At 36.8% G+C, this 21016-nt stretch overlaps 1 protein-coding gene across 2 annotated transcripts in view; it reads left to right on the top strand.

The window, feature by feature from the left end:
* Positions 1 to 21016, top strand: part of EEA1 (early endosome antigen 1) — a 112604-nt gene that overhangs the window by 9432 nt on the left and 82156 nt on the right. The window contains exons 2-3 of one of the 2 annotated variants that reach the window (XM_045779425.2): positions 13457 to 13549; positions 20488 to 20613. In XM_045779425.2, the coding sequence (XP_045635381.2) occupies positions 13457 to 13549; positions 20488 to 20613 (219 nt within the window). The remainder of the gene's footprint in view (positions 1 to 13456; positions 13550 to 20487; positions 20614 to 21016) is intronic. The other variant, XM_045779427.2, reaches the window with a different exon arrangement.

Here is a 21016-nt window from a genome sequence, read left to right on the forward strand (position 1 = left end):
TGTTTTCTTTTTTAGTGTGTAGGATCTAACTTAGTGTCTGATGCTTGGTGGTTTTTCTTTTTTGCCCTGGGCCATGTTGACTACTTGGTGGCCATGTAGAGAGGATGGCTGTGTTAGGGGAGAGACTGGCTAGAAAGTAATAACTTTATAGTTCTAAAATTGTTGCACATTCGAATCATTTGGAATTCTTAAAAAAAAAAAAAGATTCCAAAGTCCCTCCATTGTATCAGAATTTCTGGATCTGTAGTTTTCAGTTCAGGAGATGATGAAAGCTTCAATTTAGACAATGGCTTTGGGGATAGAGAAAGAACGGTTTTCAAGAAAATTAAGGTGTAAAATTGATACGGCTTCTTGTGAGTAGTTTGGGTAGCTGAGAGGATAGTGGAATGGACTAAGGTAAAGAATAGAGGAGGAAGAAAAGTAGATTTGGGGAGGAAGATGAATGTGGACTAGAGGTGCGACCATTCCAGTGGAGCCATTCACAAGGCAGGTGAAAATATAGGTCCAGCACTCAGGAGACAAGTGGAGGCAAGTATTAGATATGTACAAATACATATCTTGAAGAGAAGTCAAGTAAGTACTGAAAAGTGTCCACTGAATGAAACAGTTGAGTCATACCTAGTTCAGTTTCAGGAGAATCATAGGGACAAATTGGCAAGTAAGGGAGTAGAATCAGGGAGCACAGATTACTTTCTGAGGAATATGGAGTAGGGGAAGCAGAAACTAATTAAATTTTAAATGCATAAATGAAATTTGTCATCCTTGGACAAAGTTCTAATAAATGATTTTTATTTTCAAGGATTATAAACTTCCTCAGATCAGTTTAAGTTGAAAGGGGGATTTATTGGAAAGTTTCAAAGTGATCCACGAAGAAGAATTTCTATACAGTCAGTCCTCACGATAATGGTGTCAGGGATCTCTTTGTCTTATTCTTTCATGGACCACTGGCATCTTGTCTCTCTGTCTCTGTGTCCATCCTCCTTGTTGCTGTTTACTCAGTGTGTTCAAAACCCCAAATGGTCTTCTGACCACTCGATTCTATGTACTTTTCACCTTAGCTTTGTGTAGTCAACTGACCCAATGTCTCAATTCTCCAAATCCAAGAGAAGAGTTTAAAATATCCTCTGTATCTTTTTTTATTGGGTTATGCATAGGTCTCTGGCTGGCCAAAGGTGTTCACTGATAGTTTAGTCAACTGAGGTTGGAAGTGGAGTGTGGTCACGTAATACTTAGGACTACTCCTTCTAGGAGATGTGGTACCACGAAACACAATTTACACATTGTTCTTCTAGAAATGAGCTTTACTATGGCTCTGAAATAGTGATAATAGTTATGATTAAGTTCATTTGGTTTTAGGAATAAAGGATCCATCAGGTTAGCTCAAAAATAGCATAGTGGTTATAAGGATGCACTCAGCAGTAAGAAAGATGGAATTTCATGGAAATTCAAAATCAAACATTTAATATGGGGCTGAGCCTCTCAGACATTTTTACTGGAGGGCTTTGAAGGCTCCAAGGTAGTGCTATTAGGGACTTTTATTACAGGGCTTTATCATTTTCACTGTAGAGTTGAGCTGTTAAAGAACTCAGTGACTCTTAATGTATCTGTGTCCCCTGTATCTATATACTTGTGTTTCTGCTCTCAGCTAATTTTCTTACCTTCTATTATAAGTTTTTTCTTCATGGCTTCTGCACGCTCAGGGTCTATGGTCTTTTGAAACTTTGGTTGGGTTATAGCTTTGATTTGCTGAGATCTTTGATGTATTCTTACTTTACTTCATGACTACAGTATTTATCTGTTTAGTGCCAGTTTGTGTGGCTAATTAATCATTTCTCTTTGTAGTTTGCAATTCAAAGGCCTGAGTGGGGAATTCAGCAGTAGTTCGTTCTTGGCTTTGGGTACCTTTTTTTTTTTCTTTTTTCTTTTTTGCCCTGGGCCATGTTATTGGCTGCTAGCTAGCTTATAAATATCTGCTGTTTGGTCCAGGTGATCACATCTTTGGTCAATTGGCAATAGACACAGGGTTATATAACCTGGCTTTCTTGAACTATGTTCTCAACATGGGCTATGGTAGGATAGCTTACTTTAGGATGGAAGCACGGCTATTGCCTGCATAATGATTGGTTGGCATATTGAATACAAGAACGTCAGTAATTTAGTTGCTTTGATATCTGTTTAAGTGTTGCATAGACTATAGTAGTAGTTGAAATTTAACCACTCTTTCCCCGCTCATGTCAGTCTTTAATATCAGACTATGGCTCAATTGTACATAAGTATGCTATTATAAAAGTTTTTAGAGTCTTAGTGATGCTTTATTTGGACTTCAAGTAATATTTGGAAAATGTTTTAAGAATTTCTGTCTTTATACAGTGCTATGTCAAAATAATTGTCATGTGGGGTGGATTAAATGGTAAATCATATGGAGTTAGATATCTGATAAGGAAGTGTGAATTTATTTTGTTCTGTGAGACATTTATTTTTTGACATAATCTCATATCTCTTTGCAACTTTAAAATATTTTAAGCAATAATATAGCTTTAAAAATAAAAATATTTGAAAATAATTAAATAATATGTTTCTGGTTATAAAAATAAGCCATGTATATCATAGAAATTTGAGTAGATCAGAAAAGGAAAATTGAGAAGAAGCACAGGGCTGTAGTATAGTGGATGCTTTAACATTAAGAGCACAAGCTTTGAAGTCAGATCCAATCCCAGCTTTGTGATAACATTTGTAATCTTAGCTAACAACTGATTTAGGTTCTTTAACCATATTTTCCCCCCTTGGCTCCATGGGAGCAGCCCCTTTGACTTTATTCAAAGGATTGTTATAAGCATTAAATGACATAATGTAGACAAAGTGCTTGGCTTCATGCCTGTCATAGAGGTTATATGTTAGCTATTATTGTTAATAGAAAGATAGAATATTTAATTTAGCCAGACTACCAATTGACATTTCTTTAACTAGTATAAAACTCAAGTTTCTTATGTTCATGATTTTGAAAATGCAAATGATCCAGAAAAAGTCGGTACTGAGCTTTAAAATAAGATTTATGCCTCAAGGTTATTTGGATTTTATTAAGTTTTTGAGTATAAAGTCACCAGAGCAAGTAGAAAAATCACTGAATTTGGAAGCAAGAGACTTGAGTTCACGTTCTTAGGCAAATCATTGAGTTTTTCTTGGCTTCACTTTTCTTCTCTATCCAGTGAGCGCACCACTTAGGTGATTTCTAAAGTGCTATTAGGGTAAAACTGTTATTTGAAAACCAAGAAAGTACCAAGATTTTGAGTCTGCAGATCATTTGCCTCCCTAAAGTAGCATTTTAAATGTGTTATATAACAAGTGCAAATAACTTTTTCCCTGTTTTCTAGCATCTTTGCTGAGAAAAAACTGTCTTCAGGAAGCAAGGATTCAGTGATAAAATACTATAACTCATGTAAGATGACAATCACAGCACCTGCCATCCATGTAGTAGGTTCCAGAAGATACTAGGTCTCCTTCTTCCCTACTGAGATATCCCCTCCCCGCCCCGGTGTATAGCCGTTTATGAGTATCTCAAATGCAAGTAAGGTACGTTTGTTACAGTGGATGGATGCTTTGATGCGGCACTTAGATCTTCCTTCAGGACAGAGATGGATTACCCTAGCTGCCTAGAGTCATGGCTGCTGATGGCTCATAGCTGTGTCCCTCTTTGGGAGTTGCCCTAATAGAAAGAAGCTTCCTCACCCAAGATTATGTCCCTTTCCTGGAAGGAGCCTCATTACTGGCTGATGGGGGGAATACAGAGAATCATCATCTTGCCTTGATTTGGGACTTCTGTGAAGGGCCTTCGGCTTCAGGACTCTTGGTAGGATTAGCTGAGGCTGCTGTTGCAGCCGTGCTACTCATCTGTACTGTTTATCTTCTCCCTCTGCCCAGTCATGCTTCCCCTGTGCCCACACAGGTGTTCTTGAGAGCACTCCCCAGTAAACCTGCTTGCTGATTTCACAGTTTGTTTCCTTGGGAACTCGAATTACAAGTCGTTTGCTATTTGGATAGTCTTTCTTAGGGATTTTTGTATCGTAAAAGATGATTATATTCAGGATGGATTTTAATTTTATGAACTTTGTGTTCTACTTCTTTGAAACTGATACTCTACATATCTCTTGTAACAGGAGTTCATAGCCAGTAGATTAGAATTTCTATTAGATTCTGAAGTACTGTGTAAGACCATTTGCTGGGATTTTGAGCATGGCCCAGTGATGCTGTGTTCAGGAAGTTTTATTATCAGCACCATTCCCAGTTCCCTCGAGAGATTTTAAGACTTAAAAAATGAAAAGTGGCTTCTTCTCAAAACTAGAGTATGAACTCTTATTTTGGTATATTTTTGTGTCTGGCTATCCATATTTGTTGAATCAAAACACATGATACTAGGGGCACCTGGGTGGCTCAGTCGGTTAAAAGTCTGCCTTCTATTCAGGTCATGATCCTGGGGTCCTGGGTCGTAGTCCCACATTGGGCTCCCTGCTCAGTGGGGAGTCTTCTTCTCCCTCTCCCTCTACCCCTCCCCCCTGCTCTCATGCTTTCTCTCTCTAGCTCTTGCTCTCAAATAAATAAAATCTTAAAAAAATACTCTAAATTTGCTTCAAATATGTAGCTCAATTTTAGTTGTATGTTAGGTATTTAATTTGTGTTAGATACTTTTTTAAAGATTTATTTATTTGTCAGAGAGAAGGGGGGAGAGAGAGCAAGAGAGCAAGAACATACAAGCAGGGGGAGCTGCAGGCAGAAGGAGAAGCAGGCTCCCCGATGAGCAAGGAGCCCGATGTGGGACTCGATCCCAGGACCCTGGGATCATGACCTGAGCCAAAGGCAGATGCTTAAACCGACTGAGCCACCCAGGCTTCCTATGTTAGGTATTTTTAAAATATGTTAAATATTAAAAGAACTTTTACTCTTTTACTTAATATTGACTTAATTGTGTGATGTCTACAAACCGAATTTAGTTAGTAATAACTTATCTACAATTAGTTTTAATAATCTCAATTTCTTACTGACTTGGCTGCCTTTTTCTTTTCTTTTTTTCTTTTTTGACTTGACTTCTTTTAAGAGGTGAATTACTTTCATGTAACCATTAATAACTGGTGAAAGTTTTAGAGTTTTGAAAATGTCCATAAGGAAACAAAGTATATATAGAGGTTGGAAATATAATTGACTGTTTCTATGGACATGCTTTTAAGTTAGCCAGTTTAGGCCCCAGATGAATCATGGCAAGGATCCCTGTAATTTATCATTGAAGAAATTGAGATTAGAGAAATTAAATGTCTTGATGGGTATCAGATGGCCAAGAAATATTTTGGTTAGTAAAAAGAATATTGAATTGGGATCTGGGAAACTTAAGTTTTAATTGCAACTTTACCATTGCAGAGTGACGGCAGGTAAGCCAGTTATACTTTCTAGGGCTTAAGTTTCATCATCTATGAAGTGATACAATTGGAACATACTTTCTGAGATGCTCTCCAACTTTTAAAATTTGATTCAAGTCTTAATGTTATGAGTGACTATTATTTATAGTATATCTACCAAATGCTAGGCATTGGTTTAAACATTTTAAATGATGTAGTGAAGAGAAGGGCCATACACACCCCAGTGTTCATAGCAGCATTGTCCACAATAGCTAAATTGTGGAAGGAGCCGAGATGCCCTTCAATAGATGACTGGGTTAAGAAGATGTGGTCCATATATGCAATGGAATATTACTCAGCCATCAGAAAGAACGATTACACAACATTTGCAGCAACATGGACGGGACTGGAGGAGATTATGCTAAGTGAAATAAGTCAAGCAGAGAAAGACAATTGCCATATGGTTTCGCTCATATGTGGACTATAAGGAATAGTGACTATTGTCAAAGAATAAAAATATCTTGATTTTACTCAAATACCCTGAAAACTAGATTGGCAGTTGTCATTTAGTCTTCCAGTTTCTTGTTTAACTTAAACAGTTAAAAAAGAAAAGATGGAAAACAGAATGATGTAATGGAGTAGTTACATTAATCCTTTTTTTTAAATGTGTTAAAACTATTGTGTGTCCCATTAAATTCAGGTGAACACTTTTATTGTGTCCTTACCAGGAATTGTGGTGAATACCTTATTCTGTTTAGGGTTCCCAGCCTCAAAAAGGTTCCTTTTCTCTTTTGTGAAGACGATACCACATTGCATCTACTGTATTTAATTGTATCTTTTGTGTAATAAACCATCCCAAACTTTGGCTTTGACTTAAAACAACCACCATTTTGTTTGCTCTAGATTTTGTGGATCAGCAGTTTGGGCTAGGCTTGGCTGAGTGGTTCTTCTGGTGGACTCTCTTGAAGTTACTTATATAGCTGGGATTATTTGTCAGTTTGATTTGGAAAGGATAGTCTAAGGTACTTACTCAGATTGCTGATTATATTCGTTGGACCACATAAGTCTAAGGCTAGCCTGGGCTTATATTGTAGCAGAAGAGTTTCCATCAATAAGAGAGCAAATCCCATTGTGCAAGCAATTTTCAAGTCTCTGCTTGTATTTCATTTGCTACTCTACCATTAGCCAAGGCAAGTCTCATGGCCAGTCCAGAGTCCATGTGGGAGAGGATTACACAAGAGAATTACAAGAGCATTAAAACATAGGCGTGATTCATTGAGGGTCATTACTGAAACAATTTAACACAAATGTCACTTTCTTCTTCCTTATATTATGATAAAGTGTTACAAGAGTATAAATAAGAGACCTGATAGAATTTAAAGGAGAGAAAGATTTCTTATTTGAAGGGGGAGATTCAAGAAAGGTTTTATGTCATTTAAGTTGAAAAGACTGATTTTATCAACAGTTGCAAAATGATGAGTTTCTAAATCTTTCATTCCTTCTGCATACAGTAATTGACATTTTTCTGTAAAGAACTTTCAACATCAGGAGGGCTGTTTGGTTGCCATGAATTTAAGTGCATACTGAAAGGGCAGAGTAAATGCTTAATTCTTTTTCTTTAATTGCTAATTATGAGAATAAGAGTTGGTATATACTCTAGCAGTGATGAATGAGACTTGCTTGTCTTTTGACTTTTTCTGTCCTTGAAGAAAGAGAACTTGTGGATTTTTAAATATATTTTATGAACTCACAGATTTATATATATATTTAGTAGGTTTCAATCAATTGAAGTCAATGGGATTTTTTGATGTGCAGATTGCCCTAGCTTTAGCTAATGGAAGTGCCTTCAAAGTGACTTGTCATTTTGACAGGACCTGATTAATGTTTGCTAACTTCTTTGCTTTTGGCACAACAGTATGTTTCAGGTTCATCTTGTGATATTTCTCCTCCAGGCTGAAATCAGCCGTTTATCCAAAAAGCCCTGGTTCCTTTCAGTAGGGAATGCTATTTAGATAAAATTGCTTGGGCACTAAGGGTGCTCATTGCTTCTGGGTTGTCATTGCTTTTAAGCTTTTAAGTGATAAGAACTAGGAAGTATTTATATATCTATATATATGGCAAAACAAAACATGAGTTCAAATTTAAGAGTATAAGATGGTTTTTACTATGAGTTTGTATTTATATCTTTTTTGTCTTATACTGAATATCTTGTTTCCTAACATTGACATAGATATTTTTTCCTAAAAAATATATAAATAGCTTTAACATAACAGTACTGATATTACCATTTATAAGATTACTAAATGAATTTTACTGTTTTTTAAAAGCAGTTATTTTTGTCCTTATACTATATCTAGGTCTATTTAGTTCTTTTTTAAAAAATATTTTATTTATTTCAGAGGGAGAGGGAGAGAGAGCACGAGCAGGGAGCAGGGAGAGGGGCAGAGGGAGAGGGAAAAGCTGACGCCCCACTGAGAAGGGAGCCCAATGTGGGGCTTGATCCTAGGACCCTGAGATCATGACCTGAGCCGAAGGCAGACACTTAACCAACCGAGCCACCCAGGCACCCCCTATGTAGTTCTTAAATCACTTGAAATAATTATTTTCTAGGTGGTTGGTTTAACACCAACTTGAGATTCAGTTGGGTTTTTAAAGAGTTTTTAAATTTTGAAAATTGACATAAAATTTGCCATTTTAAAAGGCAAAAAAAAAAAAAAGATTTATCTGATCTGAAGAGAAACCAGAGTATAAAATTTGCCATTTAAAAGGGGCGCCGGGGTGGCACAGCGGTTAAGTGTCTGCCTTCGGCTCAGGGCGTGATCCCGGCGTTACGGGATCGAGCCCCACATCAGGCTCCTCCGCTATGAGCCTGCTTCTTCCTCTCCCACTCCCCCTGCCTGTGTTCCCTCTCTCGCTGGCTGTCTCTATGTCTGTCGAATAAATAAAATCTTTAAAAATAAATAAATAAAAAATAAAAATGTACAGTTCAGTGGCATTAAGTACATTCATATTTTTGTGCATCCATCAGAACTTTCTGTCTCTAGGTTTCATCATCCAACACTGAAACTGTCCATTCAACACTAACTTCTTATTTCCTGTACCTCCCAGCCTCTGGTAACTACTATTCGGCGTTCTGCCTCTATGAATTTGATTATTCCAGGTACCTCAGATAAATGAAGCCATACATCCTAGTCCATTTGTGTTTGGTTTATTTTCACTTAGCATAAAACCTGTCTTCCTAGGGTTTCCATATTGTATGTAGCATGTATTAGAATTTCCTTCCTTTTAAATGTTGATAGTACTCCATTGTATGTGTATACCACATTTTGTTTATCCATTTACCCATCAGTGAACATGGGGGTGTTTCCATCTTTTAGCTATTGTGAATAATGCTGCTATGAACATTGGTGTACAAATTTCTATTCCAGTTCAGTTAGATTTTAACTGAGGTTTTATATAAAAGGATTATTATTAACTAAGCTAGAGAACATAGGAGGAAAAGAAAACTTTTCCTCTGGGATGGTAAAGGGTTGAGATAACTGAAGGGTTTGATTTTGGATATGATTCATTTGAGGTGTTTAGGGAAAGCAATTAGAAAGCAATTGGAACTGTGGGTACAGAAGTATAGAGTGCTAAATTAGGTCTGTCTTGTATAGTCTAGGTGAGAGATGATGGCACCTTGAACTAAAGTAATGGCAAAGGAGATGGAGAAAGGATAGATTCAGAATTTATGTAAATGATTGGATATGAAGGTTAAGGAAAAGAGAAGTTAGGGTAATAATGCTTTGGATTTAGGCAAAATGGGTGTTTGATGTTTCTGTTATTTGAGGTAGAGAATGCAGATAGGTGAAAGGTTTATGAAAAACATAATTTGGTTTTGGATAAACTGGCTTTGAGGTACTTTCAGGGCATTCAGGTAAAGATATTTATGGGATAGGAAAATATGGGAGGCACCTGGGGGGCACAGTCGTTAAGCATCTGTCTTCAGCTCAGGTCATGATCCCAGGGTCCTGGGATGGAGCCCCGTGTTGGGCTCCCTGCTCAGCGGAAAGCCTGCTTTCTCTCTCCCTCTACTACTCCCCCTGCTTGTGTGCTCACTCTCTCTCTGTCAAATAAATAAATAAAATCTTTAAAAAAATGAAAAAATAGTTGTTTCTTATGTGCTACTAGATACTGGTTTTGATTCTGTTTTTCTTTGCTCTTAGATAAAGATTTTAGTCACAATTGGAAGATACAGCTGCTGGTTGCTTTGTATTACAGCAATGCAATTATGATTTTCACATAGATTATTTAAATTGTATTCAATAAACAACTGGTCTGAAATCAAATATGTATTTCAAAGAAACTTCATATTGTTAAAACTTCTAGGAAAGTGACACTTTCTTCCAAGGTATTGATTGTATACAGTAAACAATGATAACTTTTTCTTTCTCCAATGAAGTTCTGTTCTTTCATCAAAAACTTGTATTTAATTCTTCTGTAGCAGTTTTTGCAGAGATTAATACTGCTTTATATTGATCTTATAGTTGTTTGTAGGAGAATGTTTTTATACTACCAATAATCTAGGGTAGCCTGTATATTGCAGGGATCTACTCTTACTTGATTGAAGTATATAAACTTTCCCCCCATATTTTCAGATGTTGATCTCTTGGGCCAAAGTAACTAAACATTAGTGATGGGTAGGTGTTTGATTATAATTGTCTGGATCTTTTTGCAACCCCAGGTACTTTTTTAAATTTAATTTTTTAAAAATTTTAGAAATTAAATAGTATGACAAAACTAATGAAATATTTTTTGGGGGAGGTGGCTTGGTGCTTAACAAAATCCATCAATACAAATCTCATCCTTTCAGGTCATTAATTAATTTTAAAAAAGATTTATTTATTTTAAAGAGAATGAGGGGAAGGGCAGAGGGAGAGGAAGAGAGAGAGAACCTCAAGGAGACTCCCCGCTGAGCAGGGAGCCCATCATGGGGCTTGATTTCATGACCCTGAGATCATGACCTGAACTGAGATCAAGAGTCAGATAAACAACTGGGCCATCCAGGCGCCCCCATCCTCCTTCTAATTACATAGGGAAAAAGTGGTAACAACAACAAAAATAGCCCTAACATAAAACTCATTAGTCTTATATGACCTTTCAGTTTCTTTGTGTTTATATTTTTATATAATCAAAATCATAATATATCCAAACTTTGTACTTTGCCTCTTACAAATTCAGCATTATATCACATGCATTATCATTTTTTAATAAACCTCATATTTTTAATTGTCAGGTTTTTAATTGTCAAATTTGCTGAGTGGGTATGTCATAATTTAGTTAACCATTTCTTTGTTTTGAACATACAGATTACTTATAATATTTCACTTTCGTAAATAATCCCTTGCTTAGAATGCCTATTCATCCCTGCCTGTAAAAGTTTTGATCAGACATCAAGCCCAGATACAGGGCGTGGGGGAATTTACACCTTTAAAAATTTTTCTGTTCATGCAAGGGCAGTAGCTTTGCTCCACTTTCTGAGTTCCCATAGTGGGCCAGGCTTCTTGATGCCTAACACATGTAGGGCATTTTGGTCCCTATTATCCTGTAAGAATTTGGTTGTCTCTATCTATTTTAGGTCCCAGAACTCTGTACTCTATACTCTGTGTGTTTCTGTTTTATTTTTTGTCTACTGAGATACTTATCTTGTTTTCGAGCATGGTTCTACCTCTTTAATATTTAAAAATTCTTTATCTGTTATTGATCTTTGGAACTGAGGCAGCTTGGTGTCTATGTTAACTGCAAGTGATGTCCGAACTGGAGTTGTGGCCATTCTCTGTTTACCATGGCATATTTCAGTGTTTTATATCTCCTGCCTGTTCTATATTATGAGTTTAACCTATTTTATACCTGTTTTGTGTGTGTGTGTGTTGGTGGGGGGAGTGTATAACTTTCCATCCAACATGTTTATTTACTTTTCTTTAAGTACAGTGTTCTTACTGGGGCGCCTGGGTGGCTCAGTCAGTTGAGCGTCCGACACCTGATTTCATCTCAGGTCATCTTCTCAGGGTTGTGAGATTGAGCCCCCATGGTGGGTTCCCTGCTCACCAGGGAGTCTGCTTGAGATTCTCTCTCCCTGTCCCTCTGCTTTAGTACTGTAGTACAGCTTTAGTTTCCAGTGCTTTTGAGGATGGGGTCCCTAGTTTTAAAAACCATTGTGGTGTGAAGCTATTGAAATGTTGATGGGTCAAAAATGAATTTCTAGTTTTATACAGTTCTTTATATTAAGTATATACTCTAAAGGGTCTTTAACTTTTTCATCATTGAGCTACCTTTTTTGCCAGATGCACAAATATCATCAAATCTAGATAGCTGGCTTTTATTTATTTATGAATTCATGTCCCAAGCATACCGTTTTGGGAAAGAACCTTGCTTTGTTGTTTAGAGGAGGGTAGCTGATAGAAGAGTTAAAACATGAAAATTTTATGGATTTTAAATGAACACAATAAAGTCGTACTCTGGGTAAGTTTACAAAGTTTTAGAGGGTTACATTTTGGGAAAATATGACAGGAATGTGGATCATCCAATTTGGAGAGGTCTGCTATTTTTTTTCTTATTTTTAATAACAAACATTTCAGTGTAAAAGTAATTTAACTATGGATCTAGAATTCTAAAAAAAATGAGCAAAACCAGAACCTAAAAACCAATATATATAACTGTCTTGCTACAGAAATCATTTGTATTTTGGGATATATATCCTTTGAATCTCTTATATAAATAATTTTTATACATAATTATGTTTTGTTATTTTTCTCTGCAGCTTTTTTTTTTTTAAGAATTTATTTATTTGATAGAGGGAGAGCGAAAGAGCACAAGTAGGGGTAGTGGCAGAGGGAGAGGGAGAAGCAGACTTCCTGCTGAGCGGGAGCCTGATGCTGGGCTAGATCCCAGACCCTGAGTTCGTGACCTGAGCTGAAGGCAGATGCTTAACTGACTGAACCACCCAGGCACCCCTCTATGCAGCTTTTATAATCATTTTAATTAATGAATTTCAAAGTAGGATCATTTCCTCCTTATTTGGCATTTATGTTGAATATTTAATAGTGATGAATAGGATGTTTGCGTGTTGAGACAAGTACCGTGAATTGCTCTCAGTCTTGGGTGCTTGAGGTGGTACATCTCAGCGGGGATGTCCAGCAGAGAAGCAGTATGGTTTAGTGATTATGAGCTAGACTACTCAAGTTAAAAACCTTTCCTCCCATTGATTAGCCGTGTGATTTTGGGCAAATTACTTAGTTTCCACACCTCAGTTCTCTTTTGTGTGAAGGTGAGAGTCATGATAGTATGTACCATAAGTGTTTTTTTGCTAAGGATTATTAAGTTAGTTGTTGTGTTCTGAATCTTTCTTCTTGCCCAGTGTTTTACTAGATTTTTAGTTCCTTTAAGGTAACACCTAGGTATTAATGAATGATGTTAGAGGATGAGTGTTGCAAGAGAAAAAGAAAAAGACGTTTAACCCTCCAAACTGTGTGTATTTTTGGTGTTGGAATATCAAGTAGTGGAGACGGATTGGTAATGATTGGCGTGAGTGGGCTGTATTGATCTTTTTAGCTACCCTCAAATTATTGTAGTTTAGTTGGTGTAGTAGAGAGAGCAATGCAAGAGGAATTAGGTCAACATTTTAGTTCTTTCTGATTTTTGTTAACGGTACAATCTTGAGAAGTCTTTTAGCCTCTTTGAATCTGTTTTCTCCTCTACAGAGGTAACATGTGCCCTGCCTCTCTCAGAGATGTCATTATGATTAAATAAGATGTTCTGTGAAAATGAGTTGAAGACTATAGGCACTTTATATACAAAACTAAGCTTTTTATTAATTTAAAAAGACTAAAAATGAGAGAATGCACACAGAGATCTTGATACAGTATTAGGCACAGTCTTCAATAAAGGATAGCTGCTAGTACGGTTTGTTATTTTTATTGAGAGGATATCTATGTTTATGTGTAAGGCTAGCCCTGATTACTATTTAGGTTGTTAAATAGTTTATGAATATATTATTAATATCTATTTTGATTTTTTTTCTATTTGTCTTTTAGACTCCTGGGAGAGTTGGCTCTCAAGGTTCTGATTTAGATTCATCAGCAGCTCCTGTAAACACAGTGGACGTCAATAATGAAAGCTCTTCAGAGGTACGGAAATAAAAATTTGGCAAAAAAATTTGGTATTATTTCAGGGAAAATGAGCAGATGTTTGGAGTAATTTAAACTTTCGTAGGAAAGGTTCTCATTCTTCTCACAAACTGGAATGTGACTTTTGAATCACACTTGTAGAAAAATCGTGGTGTTTAATTGTAAGACTGAGAAAGTGTATATTAAGGCTGAAAATTAATATTGTTAATTTGTCTTCAATGCTAACGTCATCTCAACTTATGGAAGATTTTAAAATCTGTTTATAAATATCACCAATTAATTAGTGTTTACACTGTCATGAACTACTGAGCTACTGAAAAATTAGGTTATCTGTGAAGTTTATACATTATTTGCTCTCTTCATTTACAACTTTGTAAGAACCTTTATCTTTCATAGTTTATTAAAAATTAATGGGGAAAGTAAATATAAGAAAGACCTCAAATTTTTGGAGAAGTCAGCCTTAGTAGTTGCTTTATTATTATTATTTTTAACAAACAATATTTGCTCACTATAGAAAAAGGGGAGAAGGAAAGAGAAGAGCATAAAAACCACCAGTAATATTGTCCCTAAGATATCGACGTACTTACATTCTGCTCTGACAGTTTCTGTCAGTTGCCCCTTCCTGGGCCTAATTGTACTGCCTACCCAGTCCCCTTTTCAGTGTTCCCCTCTTCTGGACCGTTTGGTTGGTCAGTATGTCTTCTGTCTTAGGTATTTCTGGATTTGTCTATCTATTCATCCCCTGTTTTGTCTCTTTCTGGCCATCTGATTTCATGTATATGGATATTAACCATGATGAGATCTAATAAGACCATGAGAGTGAGGAGAAAAAGAAAAGTATCAGTTGAACTTCATTATGAGCAAGTTTAATTGTTGACCTCAGTCAGAACAACAACAACAAAATCTCTAGTGGGTAGTGAACAGTGTCTGGTAATCCTGCTCTATTTTCTTATTAGCATCATTTCCCTACTCTCTGATATAGTTTTACTCTCTTCTTTATCCTCAAATCTCTCATGTGTCTTACCCAATCCCACCTTCCCTCAGGCACCTTCTATATCATTGAGAAAATAGGAGCTATTAGGTGAATGTCCTTGTTTTGTTACCAAAGCTATTTGCACCTTTATTCTCTTACTTTAATACATGGACGACAGTTCCCTTTTCCTATTAGATTTCAATCCTTTCTGTTGTGCTCTGGATTCTCTGTTGTGCTCTGGATTCCCTTCTCTCCCACATTCTTATTCTCTCTCCCTCCTGCCACTTTAGTTTTTACCTATGTCATGAATTATTCCCATTGGCCTACAGATACTGCTCTAGACATTCATATGCCCACTGCTAGGGTACATACCTGTCAAGGTCTCAGATCATATCTCTTGTCTGTCTGTCTATCAGTCTCTCTCTCAGGTTTGTTTCCCCTTTACCTTAAGGTTGGCATTCCACTTTGAACAAATTCTAGGTTTGAACTTTGTCTCCTTCACAGCCATCTATGTGGAATTTGACATATGGTTTCCAGGACTTTATTTTTTTAAATTAATTTATTTTTTAGGGCTTGAACTCATTACCCTGAGATCAAGACCTGAGCTGAGATCAAGAGTTAGACACTTAACTGACTGAGCCACCCAGGCACCTGAGTCTCTAGGACTTTAAAGAAATAGAAGTAAAGCAATACCTTGCTTTATTTATATCATATTTATGTCGTATTTTATATTTTGTTGTATATAATAATATATATAATATTGTCTTAGTATGGGCTGTCATAACAAAAGTACTATAGACTGAGTGACTTAAACAACAAACATTTCTCAGAGCTCTGGAGGCTGGGAAGTTCAAGATCAAGGCAGATTCTATGTTTGGTGAGGGCCTGCTTCCTGGCTTATAGAAGGCCATCCTCATATGGCTGAAGGGCCAAGAGAGCTATCTGAGGTTTCTTTTATAAGGGCGCTAATCCCGTTCATGAGGGCTCCACCCTTTTGACCTAATCCCCTCCCCAGAGCCCCACCTCCTAATACCATCACATTGGGGGTTAGGATTTCAACATAGGAGTTTTAAGGATACATGTTCAGTTTATACCAAACATATAATATGTATAATACATAATGTAATAATGATTTTTTTATATATACATATGTATTTTTAGATTTACTTATTGGGGCACCTGGGTGGCTCAGTGTCTGACTCTCAGGTCGTGATCTCAGGTTCCTGTGATTGAGCTCCATGTTGGGCTCTGTGCTCAGTGCAGAGTCCGTTTATCCGTCTCCCTTCTCCTCTACCTCCCCCTCACCTCATACTGTCTCGTTCTCTCTAAGATAAATAAATCTTTTTAAAAATATTTTTTTAAAGATTTTATTTATCTTAGAGAGAGAGAGAGGGAACATGGTGGGGGGAGGGGCAGAAGGAGATGGAAAGAGAGAGAATTTCAAGCAGACTCCCCTCTGAGCACTTAGCCTGTTGTGGGAGGCTAGATCTCAGGACTCTGAGATTATGACCTGAACCAAAATCAAGAGTCTACTAATTCTTCAACCAACTGAACCACTGAGGCACCCCCAGTTTTTTATATTCTTTAGTTGTTATCATCAGGACGGTTGTTCAGACTATTTAGTGCAATGTATTGCCAGAAGCAGACATCTTTGTTCACTCTTTATTCCTTTTTAGTCGCCTTCCATTCTTAGTACCCACTGAAACTACTCATTGATGACTTGAATTTCCCTGGTCCTTTGAGTAGAGAGGGCAGGCTTTTTTTGTAAGTGCCCACTGAACTTTCCAGGTTGCCAGCTTCTCCAGTACCCAGTCTGGAATATATGAGGCAAAAGAAAACGCAGAGTATTTATCACTGTATCAGTCCTTGGATCTTGAAATGCTTAGTTGGTCTCCTTTCTTGTCACCTTTCAGAATTTTCTTATGTTTGTTTTATATATAATGTCTTGGGATGTTAAGTTTTTCCTGTCTATTCCATTTTGTCTGCAGCTGGAAATCTGACCATTTTAAAAGTTAGATTGTTTATCTTTTTATTATTGAACTGTAAGGGTTTTTTTTTTTTCCTTAATCTATTCTGGGTACAAGTCCTTTGTCATTATTTTGATTTCCTCCTATTTGCCCTATTAGTTAAGGAAGGATTCCTGTCTTAGGCTTATAGGGATGGCTGAACATAAAATTAACCTGACACTGGACTGGTTGAAATCAACAGCATTTGTTAGCCACATATACTCATGGCCCAGAAGGACATGTATGCCTTGAAGAGCCATATGAGGATTGAACTTGGGAACAAAATGAACAACCATGGGCTGTGAGAGGCAGGGTTTGTGGTATCAAGAGGGTGAGGTGTCCTTTGGTTCCTGCAGGAGATTATGATTGGCTTGTTTGAATTATTCTATCAGCTGGCAGGGAACTGAAACCTGCTATTTAGGGATAAGCAGACTCTGAAGAGGAGAGTTTTTGTTTTTGTTTTTATAAGATTTTATTTTTTAAGTAATCTCTACCTCTAACGTGGGGCTCGAACTCACAACCCCTAGATCAAGAATCGTGCGCTCTACTGACCAAGCCAGTCAGGCGCTCCAAGAGGAGGGCTGTTTGAATAGAGGATGCTTTCTGTGGGAGCAGAGTGGGAAGGGAACTTGCAGTTAGGCCATCCGAAGTTCTCCCATCACCAGCTGACAAAGCAGTGTGTAATATTGGGCCTTAATTTTTGACTTTACACCACAATCAGGTATATGTGTTGTATACATTTTTTCCCAGTCTGTGGCTTGCTTTTCATTCTGTTAATGGTGTCTTTCAAAGAGAAGACGTTTTTAGTTTTGTTACAGTCCAGTTTGTCAGCCTTTTCCCTTATGGTTAGTGCTTTTTGGGTCCTTCTACAATTTTTTTGCCTACCCCAAGATTGCAAAGACTTTCTGCTATGCTTACCTCTGATAGTTAAAAAAAAAAAGATCATTTTAGTGTGTACATTTAAGTCTATGATTTATTTTAAAATATTGTCTGTAGTATTAGATAGTGTTGAGGTTCATTTTTTTTTATTTGGATATGGAAACCAGTTTTGTATATGGTTGTTTCAGTACAATTTGTTGAAAATGTTACCTTTCCCCATTGAATTAAATTTTCCCTTTTGTGAGAAATCAATCGACCTTATATGTGTGGTTGTATTTCTTTATGCTCTTTGATCCAGGCGTACAGAACTCCTTTTAAGATGTGCCAAGTTTGTTCTTATCTCTGGACTTCTGTATGCTGATCCCCATGACTTACCTGCTCCTTTACTTTATTGCCTGGTTAACGTCTGATTATCCTTTAGGTCTCATTACAGATAATTACTTTTCCAGTAAACTTTACTAGACTCTCATGTGGAGTGATGCTTCTTCCATGTGCTTCTGGGGAATTGTATTTTCTGTCCTTTAGGTAATGGTTATTATTCTGAGACTCATTTATTTATCCAGTATGTATTGTTGTCAGACACTGTTATGGATGCTGGAGATACGGCAGTGAGTAAAAGAGTCAAAAATTTTTGTCATGGTAGAGCTTATATTCTAGTAGGTGGAAATAGGCAAAAAACTCAAAACATACTAAAAATGGACAAAGGGAAACAATTGGTGTTATTGAGAAAAATAAAGTAGGGAAGGAAGGATAGAAAGTGTTTTGGGTAGTTGCAATTTCAAATAGGATTGTCAGGGAAGACTTCTCTGAGAAGGGAATAGCTCAGGAAGAACTGAAGGAAGTGAGGAAATGAGTCATGTGGGTTTCTGGAACAACCACGTTCTATTCATGGGGAACAAGGAGAAAGTCTCCGAGAAAAAGCAGCAGGGAGGCTATTGTGGCTCTAGTGCCGTGAGTGAGGAGAGATTGGATCTGTGAGGTGATCAGGCCCACCTCATGCAGGGCCTTATAGGCCCGCGTTATAGGCCTTTGTACAGACTTGGGTTTTTTACTCCTGGTGAGATGGGAAGCCCTTGAAGAGTTTTGACTAGGGAAGTGACAAAATTTGTTTACGATTTTATAGGATACATTGTTTGCTGCTGTTTGGAAAGTAAAGTGTTAGTGGGGTAAGGATAGAAGCAGAGAGACTGTTGGAAGGTTCTTGCAGTGATCCATGTGCAGTGTGGGAGTGGCGTGGATAAGAGTGGTAATAGTTTTCTTTCCCAACTTTTTCAAGAAGCCTGTAAGCTTCCTGAAGATGGGATTTTGCCTTATTTTACCATTGTGTTCTCAGCACCATAGCATAATAGGTGGAACATAGTAATCACACTCAGTACATACTTTTTGAATGAATGATTAAATGATTGTATGTGGAAGCTTACAGTGAAGAAACCAGTAAAGTGAGAGGCGGCATAAAGCTAACATGGCAAAAAAAAATGCCATGATGCATTCTATTAAGTAATTATTATTCTGTAGTTCCAACACTTTGGACTGTGGCTGCCTGAACATAACTTTCATCAGTAAAAAGAAAAAACAAAAGGAATTCATGTTCCTCACTTTCATTCCCTGGCTAATCTCCTTTAAGAGTTGTTAAAAAAAGGAATAATGGTATTAATGATAACTAACATTTATTGAATGTTTTATTTTTATCAGATGCTATGATAAACACTTTGTATCTATTATCTCATTTAATTCTCAGGGGATGCCCCACTCCCATATGAAGAAGGTGTTACTATTATCCCATTTCACAGATGAGGAAATTAAAGGCCCTATAAGCTGCTAAGAGTGGTGTGAATCTAGGATTCAAGCCCAAGCCTAGCTCTTAACTGCTACCCTGCCTTGCCTCCCACTTCGGAACTTTGTTTATAGTCATTGTCTCCTTTGCTATTATCCTAAGTGACATTAGTGACTCAAGGAACATCCTAGTCTCCCAGTTCTTAATATTTGCAATGCCAGTGATCTTTATTCTTTTCTAGCTACTCAAGTTCATGGCATTACCTTCCCCTTATTATCGGGAAGAATAGTTTGACTTGAGATGTTACAACAAAATGTTCCCATTCCTTACCATAACTCTCTATCCTCTCAAAAACTTTCTCATATTCTTTCTGCTTCTTTGGCCTTGCTGAATATTTCAGGTTTTTAATTCCTATCTTTTCTTCTAGTCTTTCAGCCTTTCCTGGCTTCATTTTCTTTCCTGTCTAACCATACATCTAATGACGGAATATTTGTTGAACACTTACAGGCACTACACCAAGCCTCTTATGTACTGCACAGTAACTCTAGAGGAACAGGTGCTAACATTAGCCCCATTTTATAGATGAGGAAATCAACATTTCGCAAAGTAAAGTGATTTCCTTAAGGTCATATAGTCAGCATTGGTTGAATCTCAAATCCACATCTGTTTTTGACACAGAAACTCACAGTGTTTATAACCTGTTGTCCTTCACTATAATCTTCATTTTATTTACTTTAAACCATAGATCAGTGTGGCAGCCCACATTTTAAAATATCAGTATTGTTAGGTATAGGGAATTAGGGAAATTGATTTAAAATGATTTTATTTTGTTCATGAATTTAGAAGGAAGGGTCCCCTATTGGGAATTATGGGTGTGGGCAAAAATGGGAACTTAGGCTAGTGGAATATGGTGAAGATTAAAAATTCCTTTCATTATAAGAACTTTTTTTGTTTAGAATATTATCTCACGTAGTTGTAACTGTCAGTCATTTCTTGATCTAAAATAAAAGCTAATTTGCCAATAATGGCTCTCAGATAAATAAGGACAAAGTGTCCTGAATGAAAAGAGTAATTAATATTCCAACTAAAGCAACTGATATCTATAATAAAATTGAACCAATGGGAATTTCCAGCATAAGGATGAAAGCAACTTCTAGTCATCCTACTTTTTGTATGTAGTTACTCCGTGAAAATTTCCCTTACACATACTGAAAAGAGTTATATTAATTATTTTTCTGTTGTGTTGTCTGTATTTTGATTTATAAATAACTTTTTATTTAAACAACTAAAAGTCGTTATTTCACAGGGTTTCATCTGTCCATTATGTATGAAAAGATGTATAACTGCTATTGATTTGTCGGAGCATTACCAGCAAGTGCACGCTGAAAATGAAACAAGAGGACAGGAACTTCTTAATGACTCCAGTGTTACTGTGGGTCCTGTATATTTTGCTTTAGCAGCTTGGTTATGGGTTGCTCAAAATAGCTTTGTTTTTCCTTGCCTTGGTGTTGCTTACCTTTTTATGCTACAAAGGGAATATGGGTTGCTTTAATTATGTATGCATGCTTAAAAGAAGGTTCAATAAGGAAAACAGGCTCTTGGGAAGTTGGGTTGGTTGCTCTTACTTTCTGCAGCTGTCTTTTTATGAATCTGTAAACAAATATAAAAGTTTAAGTTAATGTTTTTGTATAAAGTTTGCCATAAAATTTGAAATACAAAGTGAATGATATTTGATTTCAACATCTGTAAGTTATATCTTTATTATTTAATTAATGCTAATGAATGTTTTAAAATGCTTTAGGTTAAAATGCCTTACTCTTATATGGAAAGAGGAC

The sequence above is a fragment of the Ursus americanus genome, chromosome 17 (assembly GCF_024610735.1).
Source record: "Ursus americanus isolate L20-20 chromosome 17, mUrsAme1.1.p, whole genome shotgun sequence".
In the NCBI taxonomy this organism is placed as follows: Eukaryota; Metazoa; Chordata; class Mammalia; order Carnivora; family Ursidae; genus Ursus; species Ursus americanus.